We start from the raw sequence: 15046 nt of genomic DNA on the forward strand, positions 1-15046 counted from the left end.
CCCGATTTCAGTTGGGAAGGGCTCACTGTGGCACAGATCCCACGAAGTCATGGATAGAAGTTGTCAATGAAGCACTGTGCAAGTTAGTAGTGGCTGCATAATGGTGTCGGTTGAATTTACATCGAATGAATTGGCTCCCCTGATCCAAGTGAAGTGTTTATTGAATGGAAATGGCTACTTTTGACAACTTGGAGCCATCCATGGACTTCGTGTTCCCAACCAACGATTGAATTTTTATGAATGACAAGTGCCATGTCACTGTTCTACAACTGCTCGTGAATGGTTTGAAGAACATTCTGGAAAGTTCGAGCGAATGATTTGGCCACCCACTCAGATCATCCCACCTGAATTCCATCGAACATTTATGGCACGCAAACGAGGGGTCAGTTCGTCCACGGAATTCTGCACAAGCAAGACATTCACAATTATGGATTATTATAGAGGCAGGATGTCTCAGTGTTCCTGAAGGGGACCTCCATTGACTCAGTGCCACGTCGAGTTACTGCACATCCGGGGAAAAGGAAGCCCGACACGATATTAGGGGGTAATGCATGACCTCTGTCAACTCGGTGTATGTTTGAATGGTATTGTTTGTGTTTGTGCTTGTTTGTTGTTGTAAAACCAATATCACTAGCACCGTTATGTGGGTACGCTTCACAGGTTTTCAGGAGCACACATTTCCACGTATCACTGTACTCACTTTCACGTTATGACCAAGACAGAAACTGTGCAGTTGTATACAAATAAACAAAACATGACAGGTGCAGGAGGTATCAAATTATTTCAGCACATTTGTGGACCGAATTTCAGTGAAGATATTGTACTTGATATTGTGATCAGTAGAGTGAAATAAACGGCGTGTGTGTCCCAGGTTTCGGGTGCCGCATTTTTCTTGTTCTGAGAAGGCAGTCCCTCTCACCTTGCGTGCCTGCTGGACCACCTGCTGAGGCCTGGCGGTGGCCAGCTGCGCGTGCTGCACGGGCTGCACCCGCTGCGCCAGCGCGGCGGGGCTGACGGTGCGCGGCGTCGTGACGACGTTGTTCTCCAGCTGGAACTTGCGCAGCTCGTCGTCGAAGTCGACGTCGGCGGTGGCGGCGGCCACTGTGCTGGACGGCTGGTACAGCGACGTGGTCCTGCCGTACAGCTGCGCCTGGGAGTGAGCTGCGGTCGAGTAGGGCGACGCGGTGCTGGACTGGAAGACTGGCGGGGGGCGGGTGTACAGCTGCGTGGTGGTCGTCTGCGGGCGGGGGGTGGCCGTGGCCAGCAGCTGCGGTCGGTACGTGGTGGCCGGCAGCTGGCTGCGCACCGTCGACGGCGCCACGGCGGGGCGAGGGCGCGGCGTGATGCTGAGGGTAGGGAGGGCAGTTTGCAACACCAGGCCGTACACTCTTCAGCTGGTTGATAGAATTCACAAGCTGCGACATCGTCTCGAAGAAACAGTGACCCGTGTACGTAATAAGTTTCCTTTAATTTACGTCTATGGTCTCAAACTTTTTGTTAACAGATTACCGGTTTCGGTCTTTAATGATACTCATCAGATCTGTTCCATAAAAACAAAATCCTAATGTACTGCAGCCATAGTGGCATGGTTATGATGATGGTCATCAAAGATCAAAACCGGTAATGTGTTAACAAAAGGTTTGTGACCATAGACGTAAATGAAAGGAAACTGGTTGATAGAACTTTGTTACTCAGCACATCATAAGCAACGTGTTGTTCAAAAAATGGCTCTGAGCACTAAGGGGCTTAACTTCTGAGGTCATCAGTCCCCTAGAACTTAGAACTACTTGAACCTAACTAAGCTAAGGACATCACTCACTTCCATGCCCGAGGTAGGATTCGAACCTGCGACCGTAGCGGTCGCGCGGTTCCAGATTGTAGCGCCTAGAACCGCTCGGCCACGTGTTGTATCGAAACTAAAATTTACTCGAGAAAACTAAAGTTATGAGCTAGCCAGTTCTTACTTCACGTACAGGGCTATTCATGAGTACCTCTGGAGTTTCAAGAGAAAATTTGGGTAAACTATTACACATTCATAAGATACACATATATTAGTGGACAGAGCATCTGTCCAAGGTTCTAATGTACCTTACACGTGCTCATTGTGGTATCACGTGTCGATACCACCCCACGGGCGTCACAGTTGGCAACGGAGTTGCAAGTTTCCTGTCTGATGTCGACAGTGCTCGTGAAGTATCTGGCGGGCCCTATCGGTGCGCGACCACTGAGCCACGCCCCCACTGGCTTTGGACTACGAGCGTCCTCTGTCACTACAGTACAGGATAGCCTGAGGCAGCCACTCGGCTCACTTGCTCTTAGGGCCTCATCACTATGACACCATCATTCCTGCATAGCACAGCAAGCCTCATCCTTGTTGCTACATTATGCACTGCACTCTAATTCTTGCTGTAATATTTGTAACAAGTCTTCGCGCACTTGGAGAAATACAAGTTAAGTAAATCTTCTGTTTGTTGCGTTAACTTGTCCGCTAATTATTTCTACTCTTGTCCAGCTTTCTTGTGATGACAGTTGCCGCACCACTCTATAACCTACTTTTCCTTACCATTGTGTATGAAGTTGTACACAACACTTAATATGGGGAAACGTTAATATGTGTGAGCAATTAATTGTATCTACTGTCCCGAAATGCCTGGGAAAGCTTGACAGTAGTCCACAATCTAGATCTGTTCACTGAGTTGCCTGTCTGCAGGTACAAAATAATTCGTTCTGACAATACACAATGGATCGTTTCTCTTCGTGTTGTGACATCCCTTCCCCAACGGAAACAACGGCAGGGTGCCTTTACGAATCGAAGCTTGGAAAGATGTTCTAGATAGTAATGGGTTTCGCTTTTGTTACCGTCTTATAGTTTTAATACATTCGCCTTCTGAAACCCGGTCGTACTCATGAGTAGTCCTGCATAAAAATACAAACAGTATGATAACGTCTTGAACTAATAGATTCTTCCTCACAGAGGAGTTAGTGATAGATTGAAAAGGTTAAAAAGGGAGGGAAGGTTACTCACGCGCTTGTCTTCACAACAGCTGAGCCCTCACATTCTGAGGATTCAGTGCCTGCCCTTCCTATTTAATTTTCTTCAAATTATCCACTTTTAATGTACAAGGTAAAGGTGAAGCTCTACGTTCTGTCACTAGACGGGCCAATCGGGAATGGCCGACCGCCGTGTCATCCTGTCAATGGCGTCATTATGTATGATATCAAGGCACATGTCAGCACACCGTTCACCCTGCGCTCCCCATCGTGACCAGATATCTTGACCTTAAAACCGGTGCTGGTCGGTCGAGTAACTCCTCAGTTGGTCTCACGAGGCTGAGTGCACCCCATACCAGTCCTCCCACAAAGGGAAAGTCCCTGGCACTTCCGCGTCAGCCATGCTAACCATTCAGCTATGTTACTTTGCTCTCCAAGGAAAGAACTATTAGTTGTTAATGGTAGAATAGTGTATGTGTTTTTACATGTGAATATTGGCAGTATCAAGTACTGTTTTCAGCATGCAAGCTGAAGCTGGGTATCATAGCAGGATTAAAATCCAGATATCTGCCGTTGAACACAGTGTTCTTCTAAGTGAGCCACAAAAACGTACCTTCCACGTCTCTTTACTGTTTAACTTAAACACTATCTTTCTCTACTTGCCTTTCAGATGACTATAAGAATGCAAAGATAGCATCTTACTAAAGACAGGTATCTGGGTTTAAGGAAAATGATTGTACATAATTTCTTACTAGCATAGAGACGAACGCGAGGAAGAATTAAGAGACCTACAGGTTGTAATGAACAGTCTACTGAACGCAGAATATGCGTGCATGTAAAATAACGGGAGTACTGCTGTAAAACATTTTATTTCAAAAGCATGCATATTGAGTTAGTGTCTTTCTCAATATAACTTCCCTTCGCTGTCAATACAAAGCTCCATACGAATTTTACATTGATGGAAACAACGCTGGAGGTATTCCTCTCTGAACCCCTTGATGATGCATGCTGCTTTTCTTTCACTGATTCAGGATTGAAATCTTGTTCCTTTTATTTTAGATTTGACCTTGGGCAATAGATAAAAGTCGCTTGGTGCTAGGTCAGGCGAATAATGTGTTTGGTCTAACACTACCCTGCTGTTCCTCGCTGGAACCTCTTAACAGACAATGTGGTAAGAGCCGGTGCATTGTCTTGACACCGAATTTATAACTTGTTCTTTCACAATTCGATCTTTTTTTTTCTTTATTTCTCATGGAGTTGAGTAAGAACCTGAAGGTAGTAATGATGATTAACAGCCCAGTAAAGACACACAATTCCATGAATAATGAAAACAACGTCAACATGTCTTTCAATCTTGATTTGCTCATTTAGTAATCGATGAAATACTCAACTGACGGTCAGACCGAATCGGATGATACACTTCTTCGATGTTTTAATCCGTTTTTGTTGTTGAAATGCGTCCCGATCGTGAGTCATCTTTAACGTCTTCTTGGCCGCCTGGGAATCCCTTGAAGCACTCAAAAACTCACGTACGTGATAAACAACCTTCACCATACATTTCTTTTAGGTAGGTTGGTTGATTTGGGGAGAGAGGACCAAAGAGCTAGTTCATCGGTCCCATCGCATTAGGGAAGGATGGGGAAGGAAGTCGGCCTTGTTCTTTCGGAGGAACAATCACGGCATTGGGTCCAGCGACTTAGGGAAATCACGTAAAACCTAAATTAGGATGGCCGGACGCGGGTTTGAACCGTGGTTCTTCTGATTACGAGTGCTAACCACTGCACCACTTCTCTCGCTCCACTTCTTTCAGGAAAAGGCACGTTTCAGTACCAGTTATCTCAAGTTTCGTTTGAAACTTCACGACTAATCGCTCTTCTATTATTACCCTTACCACAGATGCTGCATTCAAAAAGTGGTTCAAGTGGCTCAGAGCACTATGGGACTTAACATCTGCGGTCATCAGTCCCCTAGAACTTAGAACTACTTAAACCTAACTAACCTAAGGACATCACACACATCCATGCCCGAGGCAGGATTCGAACCTACGACCGTAGCGGTCACGCGATTCCAGACTGAAGCGCCTAGAACCGATCGTCCAATTCGGCCGGCTGCCGCATTCGTACTGGTCGTTCATCTTTGGCTCATGCATACTTACTGTGTAACAGCATCAGTTCGACAATTTTATAGCCACATCTCACATGAAATGAGAGTAAAAAAAAAAAGTTATGAGGAGTAGCAGAAAACGGATTAGCGACAACTTTAACATAAAAATTGGTGACAACATAGTAGATAGGAAAGAATTCTTCTGCCTTGGTAGCAAAATGACACATGGCGGTCAGAGTAAGACGGAGACAAGAAACAGACTAGCAAAGGCTAAGAGAGTATTCATCGAAAACATATAGGTTTTAACTAGGGGAAGAAATTTCACAGAATGCAAGTCCGGAGCACAGCAACGTGTATAAGTGAATCATGGAGTGTGGTACGCATGAAAACTTGAGAATAGAAGGGTCTGAGATGTGGTGTTACAGAAGGATGCTTAAAATTAAGTGCTCTGTTAAAAATTGAGGAGGTGTTCCATAGATCGGAAAAGGAAAGAATGTGTGGAAACCACCCACTACAAGGGGGGACATAATCATATGACACATGTTCAGATATCAGAGAATAGCCCTCATGGTACTAGAGCGAACCACAGTGGAGAAACAACTACAGAAGAAGACAGGATGATTCAACCTTTGTCAAAGTCTGAAAGATTATATGCACGTGCAACTCATCTGGACATACCGTGTTCTGATCTCCACTTGAACAGTTCCAGTAATTTTAGGCACAACCAGTACATCATGTACGCGCGCCACTCTTCACCTTTAGAAATGGCTATTTTATGTCACGAATTACTGGAAGTACACTGGCAGCAGGATGAAATTGTAATAAAAATATACCACAGTCATGGAAGTACTGGAATATCGTTTTGTTAGCATTCGGTCAGGGCGTCAATGCTGCAGCAATATGGAGATGAAGCGTACCTGACGGCCTGCTGCGGCTGCGGGCGGAAGGCTAGGGGAGCGGGCGTGGTGTACTGCTGGCTGTCGTACTGGTGGTACAGCGAGCTGGTGCTGGGGATGGAGTAGGCGGGGGCGGGCCTGGCCGTGTACAGCTGCTGCGGCTCATCGTCCACCTCGTCCTCCACCGACTGGCCCAGCTGCTCCTGGCGGTAGTCGTTCTGGAACACCGTGGTCGTCGTCTGCGGGCGCGGCGGCGTCGCCACCGTCGGACGCAGGGGGCGCAGAGGTCTGATGGGAACCTGCGGACAGCCAGAAGTGACTAGTGGGATGTTCAGGGTGACAGTTATTGAACTACATGAAAAAAAACTGCGGCGTACACACACTTTATTCAACATGTACACATCACTACAGATATTCGGATTTAGGTTGTGACATGTTCGATATGCCTGCCATCATTGGCGATGATGTGGCGCACGCGAATAGCGAAATTCTGCATGACCCGCTGAAGTGTCGGAATATCGATGCTGTCGATGACATCCTGAATGGCTGTTTTCAGCTGAGCAATGGTTTTGGGGTTATTGCTGTACACCTTGTCTTTAATATAGCCCCACAAAAAGGAGTCGCATGTGTCCCGATCCGGAAAATATGGCGGCAGATAGCGGCCCATGATAGTGGCGTCTGGTAATGCGGTTCCCAAAGTGCTCCTCCAGGACATCAAACACGCTCCTGCTTCGATGGGGTCGAGCTCTGTCTTGCATGAGCCAGATCTTGTCGAAATCAGGGTCACTTGGATAATGGGAATGAAATCACCTTCCAAAACCTTCACGTACCGTTCGGCAGTGACCGTGCCTTGAAGGAATATCGCACCGATTACTCCGTGATTGGAAACTTGTAAGGTGCCTCTTGCGTGAGGAAGACATTTTTACCAGTTTTCATAAATTATTGTCTCTTATTGATGTATTCACGATAGTTAGGAAGTGCTGCAGTCCGTAGCCGGCCATGAGTCGGAGAGCATTTCCCACGCTGGCTGGCTAGGTGACGAAGCGACCATATGTCGCGTGTGGTGGAGTGGAGCTCGGCGCTGGACCGTAGCAACAAGCGTTAACCTGGGAAATATACATGACGGGAAGAACCGCCATCTTGGCTCCAAAGTCACCGATTTTGTTCATTTATATTTAATAATTAAAGTCATTTATGACAACATGAATATTAGGAGGAGCCTCTGGATGTTTAAAACTATTTATCATATTTTTCCTCGTTAAAATTCACACCCCTTCATTAACAAATGCACATCATAGTAAGTACGAACTTAATCGGAAATCCACGAACTATGACTAAACTAGTAAGAGATACGGACTGCGCGCCAAAGTCGGCAGTCGGCGTTAAGAGCTCTTCCTGTCTTGTTCAATGGTGCCCATGCTCTCGGTTACGAGTAGTTTGTCACATGAGTGTTTCATTATTGATCTAATGGGAATAAAAGTGATATTACGGCATTCTGAATGTAAATTTCGAGTAAATAGATTCCGCAAAGTTGACCGACAGCAATTTCAGACAATAAGCTTCCTCTGACAGAGAAGTAACAATGAAGAATCTGCATGGGACGACATTTACGAGAGCTGCACCGCGCACAGGTAGGAGGAAATCCTTCGACATGACCCACCAAGGCGGATCAAGAAAGGTCCCACTTACACTCGCAAATTCCAGGTGGAAATTCTGACCAGTTATACTGTACGTTACATATACAGGGTGTTTAGTTTAGTTTGTATTGCCGTTTCAAATATACCGGTCATTTTTGAAACACCCTGTACCATCCTCTACGGACTCGCGGCTAAAATGAGTAATAACAGTATCATTTTAGAAGCGAGGGGATCTTGCAAACTGCACACCACACAGTCACCTGTTGAGGGTGAAGAGACTTGTCGATTGCGAAATGAGGATTCTCAGTCCCCAAAGTGCGCCAGTTTTGCTTATTGACGAACCCACCCAAATGACATTGGGCTTCGTCGCTAAAACCAAACCATACACTGCATACTAATTCCCACCATGCCCCGCGGCTAACCGTGCAGTTTAAACGTTGTAACCAAACCGTTCAGAATCTATGACGATTTTATTTCATAGTTCAATAATTGTCACCCTGTACTTAGTAGCTAAGTTATTATTATAATATGATTTTAGGTCCTAATGGATAATGCTATGTACAACAATGTTTCAGCTTTTCTTTGTCCCTATATTACTCAGGATACACGCTTTTTCTATCGTCAGACCAAGTATGGGATATTCTGCCAGACCAATGTCCAGTCGTCCGTCTTCTACCCAAAAATTTTCTGTTTGTTATTCCTTCTTCTTTCAGGTCTGTTTTCACATGACCCATCACTTAATTGTTTTAGCTTTCTCTTTACTGCATCTTTCGCTGCAAACCGCAACACGTCTAGTTTACCTGGTTGATTAGGTTCTTTTAATATGTCTACAGTGTTTTAGTCTGAATTTTTTCACATCTGTGCAAACCATAGCATATTTTTTAGTTCCTTTACTTTTTCTTTACATGTACATACCTTCTTAAGTGTAAGTTAGACTACGTTTTTCTTGATTTTTTTTTCTTTGTCTCTTTTGAATTTCTTCAATGTTTCTATTTCTAACAATGACTGTGTCAACCCCAAAAGAGATGCATTAGTTTGAGGACTACGTTGTAGTATCTCAGTCTTGTAAATCTGAAGAAGCATTTTCTTTCGTGAATCCATTTTCTTACAAGGACTCTCACAACCAGACGAGCTTTCTGAATAATTTGACGTAATTTGAAGTCAAAATTCTCGCTTTCTCTAAAATAGAACTTTTAGAGTCACATCGTTGCTAGACATATATTTTGGTTTGCCTTTCATTTGTTTCTTTACAAATTTTTACTTGTTTTTTTGCTATTTGAATGCCCCGACAAGGAATCGCCAGATCGCTGCAAAAACAGTCTCTCCTAATACTGGTGCCTTGAAATCGTATTATCTCGTCAATTTTAAGTACAGGTTTTAATTTTCGCCGCTCTTGGATTACTTTGTTGAAAAGTAATTGAGGGGGGGGGGGTGCTTCACGTTGTCCCACTCATATATTATCTTCAAAATCTTCCATAATTTCTCCTCTGAACTTCAAATTTCCTACAGTTACGTGTTTCACTAGTAACTGCATTAGTTTGTGGCACAGACGTCCTTTCAGAACGCATATCTTTCATCGTTAGTGTATGCATGTAGACACTGTTAGGCCACACAGTCATAGTAATTTCATTTTTCTGATCTTCCATGCGGCTCTCATTCTCCCTCCGTGGGCCATTTTTCTTTCTTAAGTTCCCTTGGCTCCTGGTTTTTTGGGGTCCTAAGGCTCTGGCTATATTAGCCAACACTTTACCTTTGGACTGAACAGATTCCTGTCTGCTACTTCCACTGCTTCTATCTGGGCTTTCTAGAGGTCTTTGTTAACTTTTTGGGTCGATGGTATACTCTTTAATTTTCCGACGTGTGCCATAATCTTGTGCGGAAGAACCGTTGTCGGGAATGTTTGAACATGTCCATAAAATTTTTTTCTTCGTTTTCTACTGCCTGCTACTAGTTTGGACAATCTCTTTTGCTTCGGAAGATTTCAGTCTGTATCTGTCCTCCGTTTTTGTTGCGCCAAGAATGTTGCTCATAATCCTTCGTTCTTCGTTCAAGACGTTTCTCAGAGCGGTTTTTCTGTTGAAAAAGTTATACTCGTGCACACAGCTTCAGGTTTGATCACTGTTTTGTAACGTCTGATTTTTTATGTGTGGACAAGCATTTTTCTCGTAGATTTTCGGTGTTCTGTCAAGAGCTCTCTCGATTTTCTGTAATCGACCTCCCTGTGCTTCGTTTTCTAGCCCCTTAGGTTCTGTAATCTCACCGAGATACTTGAAGAGTCTGACGCTTTCGAGTTGCCCGTATTTTCTGTTTGATTTATCGCAATAAATTTAGTGTGGATGAGCTCGGCTATTTGACAAAACTAGTGCTGCCTTACCTTGGGGATGTTCTCCTCGCCGCTGTCGTCTTCCTCCTCAGCCTGCTGGGGGTCGCGCCCCTCCGGGTTGTTGGGGTCGCACGGGTTTCCAGACACGTACGTGAACTCGCGCTTGTTGCCGTCCGGGTCCACGTAGCCGTACTTGCCACGCACCACGCAGTCGGTGCCACGCGTCTCCTCTTTGAAGCTGCCGTCGGCCGCCTCGTAGCCAAACGTGAACGATCCGTCATCGTTCACCTGGTCAGAACACAACAGGTTACATAGCAGCGTCAGCCTACCTTACCTCCAAATGCTGTATAATGGTGACGGTGACAACAGAGAGGTGGAACAGATGCTGTCATGCAACGTTATTCACTGCAGAAGATGAACATTATGAAGTCTTACGGAACTAACCGAACGGAACGTAGGAGTCCGATCTGTACAAATGCATTCATTCCGAGAAGAATATTTAGTTATGTTTCTACAGTCTAACAAGTATGTTTGCCTGGTCTAATATTCTCTTTTTACCAGGTTCTAGCTAGAACTGTTCGATAAACATACTCGTATATTATTACGAGTCTGTGTAAGGTCAGTGAAATGCTTGAAGTGGGTACTTATTTTGTTGGTTTCGACGACTTCTCTCCACCAGTTCAATGTTAGTTTGGGGTGCATAATATTAATTGCTTCATTGCAGAAATCCCTTGAGTCAGTGTGAAAAAACCATGATATTCAATAATTTACACCATCCCATAGTTTGCATTATGTGTTAATGTTTATATTGTTCCAGAACATTTGTACAATGCACAGCCCAAAGAAACTGACTTTACAGATCATGTACTCGAACTATCGGGAAACAACTGCCACTCTACTACTGCAATAAGAGATGTCAGAGAAGGAAGAAAGACCTGCTTGGGTGCAGCAAACTTTTACAATATCCCTGAACACACTACGTCATCATTTGAAATAACAGATGACGTAAGATTGAATGTTTGTTTCATACGCAAAAATATTCGTATAACTTTGTGTGCTTGTGTGTGTGTGCGAGTGTGGGTGTGTGACCGTGTGCGTGCGTGTGTCTATGTGTGTGATATTTAGCCTATATAGGGTTTAGAACCTATAATAAATAGGCCTACCACAACCTAACCATATTTAGAGTCTATGTAGGACCTGGGGTCAGGTCGCTTATTTATTTTTAATTTTCATAGGAATGACCTATTCATGGTGGACGAATTCGTGAAGTTTTTAATGAAGTGCAACTAAAAGACCTAAAGGGACTATGTGACAACAACGGATAAAATGTGTTTTGGAATAACGAAGCAGCAATGTAGAAGGCTTGTCTTTGATTAAGCAGAGCAGTGTGGTATATCCGAGCCATTCATCCCTGTTGCCAGGTATCAGGTGATCACAGGTTATCAAATTTCATGAAAAACATTAAATTCAGTGTACGGAAACCAGAGGAAACATCGACTGCTAGAGGAATGGGTTTTAATAAGCCAAGTGTTGATATGTTCTTCTCAATATTGAAACAAGTGCGAGAGAAATATAAAATTACTGCTTCTGCTATTTACAATGCAGATGAATCTGGTCTCACCACTGTGTCTAACAAGTTACCAAACGTCATTTCACCCACAGGAACTAAGAGAGCTTCCAAAATTGTGTCAGCAGAGAGAGTAAGGAATGTTACCATAATTTGTTGCATTAGTACTACTGGATATTACCTGCCACCATTTTTGATTTTTGCAAGAAAACGGATGCGACCTGAGCTCGTAGAAAGACCACCACCAGGAACAATTGGACACTGTAGTGACAATGGATGGAGTAATGGAAATACATTTGTGATGTTTTTGAAGCATTTTAATTCTCACGTTAAGCCAACTTCTGAATCACCAGTTTTGTTGCTGGTTGACAACCATAAATCTCACATAACGCTGGAGGATATCAAATTTTGCCTGGAACATCATATAGTTATGAATGGATTTCCACCTCACACTATCCATCGCCTACAACCACTGGACGATTCACGTTTTGGACCTTTAAAGAGCTATTATAGCCAAGCTTGTGATAACTTTATGGCCACTCATCCAGGGCAGGCATTTACAGACAAAAATGTAGGTGGGCTACTGAGTACCGCCTATTTCAAAGCAGCCACCGTTGGGAATGCCCCAGTACTGCGGCAAGTTGACAGTTTTACATTACTTTCTAAAATGCACAAAAAATTCGAATAACATTACGATAAAATGATATATAATTACGAACACTGCAATAAAGACCAGTCTAATAATATTTGCAATGAAAAAATATTTTCTTCCATAAAATGAATTTATTAAAAATGTTTAATCGTCAACATCGCAAACTTTCCCCGAGCTCCCCTACTTCATGCAACATTCCATGAACGTATTATCTCCAGAGGTTTTCCGGATGCATGGCTGATATAAAAAAGAACGCCCAAGGACATGTTCGGTCTCTACCTGTTCCAAAGACCAATATACTGGAACTCGTTGTTCAGATATGACGGGAACTGGCGCGAGCAGCTGCTGATCACGTTGTTTTACGGATGCAGCACCTCGTCGTCGTTTTAGGTGCTCATTTTGAACAAATAGTGTAAGCTGCGATTAATAATAAAATTACTGTTTCGCCTTTCTGACTTGTTTGGCCTTTTCCGTCCACGTCCCTTTCCTAATCCATTACGTATAGAAACATTTCTGTAGGGTACAAATTGGCTGTTCCGCTCACGGGGCTAAGGTGCCTCAAATAAGAAATGTTGCAACACTGGGCTCGTTCCTCACAGAGTTGAGGTTGTTTTGCCTTAAGTGTGTGTGCGGGTATCTCTCTGTCACCGTATGCGGTTGTAGTAAGGGTGTTTTCTGTTAGATTATTGACAGGACAGAAGAAAACTTTCGAGATAAACGAACTGTGATGGATTACTGCTACAGTTAAAGAATACAATCTAACAAATTAAGGTCTACCATACGTAATAAAGTGACATTTTAAACACTTATTGTTACTTGTATAAGAACAAAGTGTGTATTCAACAAATATTGCTGGTTTTTTCTACAAAGATCTGATTTGTCGCGTCTTTCGTAATGTCTGCATATGGGGCTATTTCGACAAGTAGGCGTGGAGGTATTTCCGCTGAGTCAAATTATTAGTTTAATTAATGTTTTACGGCGAAATTCTAGAGAACAGATTTTCTTGGTTTCTTTTCAGATGGGCCGTACATAAAAAAAAGACCAAGTGCTTTATGGTCGGGGGAAGATGCGAAACAACCAGTAACAGGTACACTCCTGGAAGTGGAAAAAAGAACACATTGACACCGGTGTGTCAGACTCACCATACTTGCTCCGGACACTGCGAGAGGCCTGTACAAGCAATGATCACACGCACGGCACAGCGGACACACCAGGAACCGCGGTGTTGGCCGTCGAATGGCGCTAGCTGCGTAGCATTTGTGCCCCGCCGCCGTCTGTGTCAGCCAGTTTGCCGTGGCATACGGAGCTCCATCGCAGTCTTTAACACTGGTAGCATGCCGCGACAGCGTGGACGTGAACCGTATGTGCAGTTGACGGACTTTGAGCGAGGGCGTATAGTGGGCATGCGGGAGACCGAGTGGACGTACCGCCGAATTAGTCAACACGTTGGACGTGAGGTCTCCACAGTACATCGATGTTGTCGCCAGTGGTCGGCGGAAGGTGCACGTGCCCGTCGACCTGGGACCGGACCGCAGCGACGCACGGATGCACGCCAAGACCATAGGATCCTACGCAGTGCCGTAGGGGACCGCACCGCCACTTCCCAGCAAATTTGGGACACTGTCGCTCCTGGGGTATCGGCGAGGACCATTCGCAATCGTCTCCATGAAGCTGGGCTACGGTCCCACACACCGTTAGGCCGTCTTCCGCTCACGCCCCAACATCGTGCAGCCCGCCTCCAGTGGTGTCGCGACAGGCGTGAATGGAGGGACGAATGGAGACGTGTCGTCTTCAGCGATGAGAGTCGCTTCTGCCTTGGTGCCAATGATGGTCGTATGCGTGTTTGGCGCCGTGCAGGTGAGCGCCACAATCAGGACTGCATACGACTGAGGCACACAGGGCCAACACCCGGCATCATGGTGTGGGGAGCGATCTCCTACACTGGCCGTACACCTCTGGTGATCGTCGAGGGGACACTGAATAGTGCACGGTACATCCAAACCGTCATCGAACCCATCGTTCTACCATTCCTAGACCGGCAAGGGAACTTGCTGTTCCAACAGGACAATGCACGTCCGCATGTATCCCGTGCCACCCAACGTGCTCTAGAAGGTGTAAGTCAACTACCCTGGCCAGCAAGATCTCCGGATCTGTCCCCCATTGAGCATGTTTGGGACTGGATGATGCGTCGTCTCACGCGGTCTGCACGTCCAGCACGAACGCTGGTCCAACTGAGGCGCCAGGTGGAAATGGCATGGCAAGCCGTTCCACAGGACTACATCCAGCATCTATACGATCGTCTCCATGGGAGAATAGCAGCCTGCATTGCTGCGAAAGGTGGATATACACTGTACTAGTGCCGACATTGTGCATGCTCTGTTGCCTGTGTCAGTGTGCCTGTGGTTCTGTCAGTGTGATCATGTGATGTATCTGACCCCAGGAATGTGTCAATAAAGTTTCCCCTTCCTGGGACAATGAGCTCACGGTGTTCTAATTTCAATTTCCAGGAGTGTATTATAGGCAGCTCTTCTGGATAAAGTGCCAGTAATGCGCTACATTGTTTTACGAAGTGTGTGTGGGTGAAAGAGGCGGAAAAATATTTACTTGTGGTAAATGCTTCGATTTTGACACTGAAACTTGGCGGAAGAGCCTCTTGACAGGAAGGAATAGCCTCACCATTTTTATTTACTGTGATTTCTGCTTCTTCACATATTTGTTTTCATGCTTTGTTCGTGTAAAAGGATTTTGAGCTTTTATGTACTGGAATGTATTAACAATTAAAATACTGTAATTGTGTCACACTGGCAGATTGTTTTAAAGAATTTCATGTTGTAGCGGAACAGCCCCTACGTGTTTCTGGCCTTCACAGCGCCAGAT

General features: G+C 44.8%; 1 protein-coding gene across 2 annotated transcripts in view; it reads right to left on the reverse strand.

The window, feature by feature from the left end:
- Positions 1 to 15046, reverse strand: part of LOC126336595 (E1A-binding protein p400-like) — a 161086-nt gene that overhangs the window by 44480 nt on the left and 101560 nt on the right. For both annotated transcript variants that reach the window (XM_050000460.1, XM_050000459.1), the window contains exons 3-5: positions 10002 to 10238; positions 6012 to 6289; positions 920 to 1346 (exon numbers count right to left, since the gene is read on the reverse strand). In XM_050000460.1, the coding sequence (XP_049856417.1) occupies positions 920 to 1346; positions 6012 to 6289; positions 10002 to 10238 (942 nt within the window). The remainder of the gene's footprint in view (positions 1 to 919; positions 1347 to 6011; positions 6290 to 10001; positions 10239 to 15046) is intronic.

The sequence above is a fragment of the Schistocerca gregaria genome, chromosome 2, assembly GCF_023897955.1.
Source record: "Schistocerca gregaria isolate iqSchGreg1 chromosome 2, iqSchGreg1.2, whole genome shotgun sequence".
Lineage (NCBI taxonomy): Eukaryota > Metazoa > Arthropoda > Insecta > Orthoptera > Acrididae > Schistocerca > Schistocerca gregaria.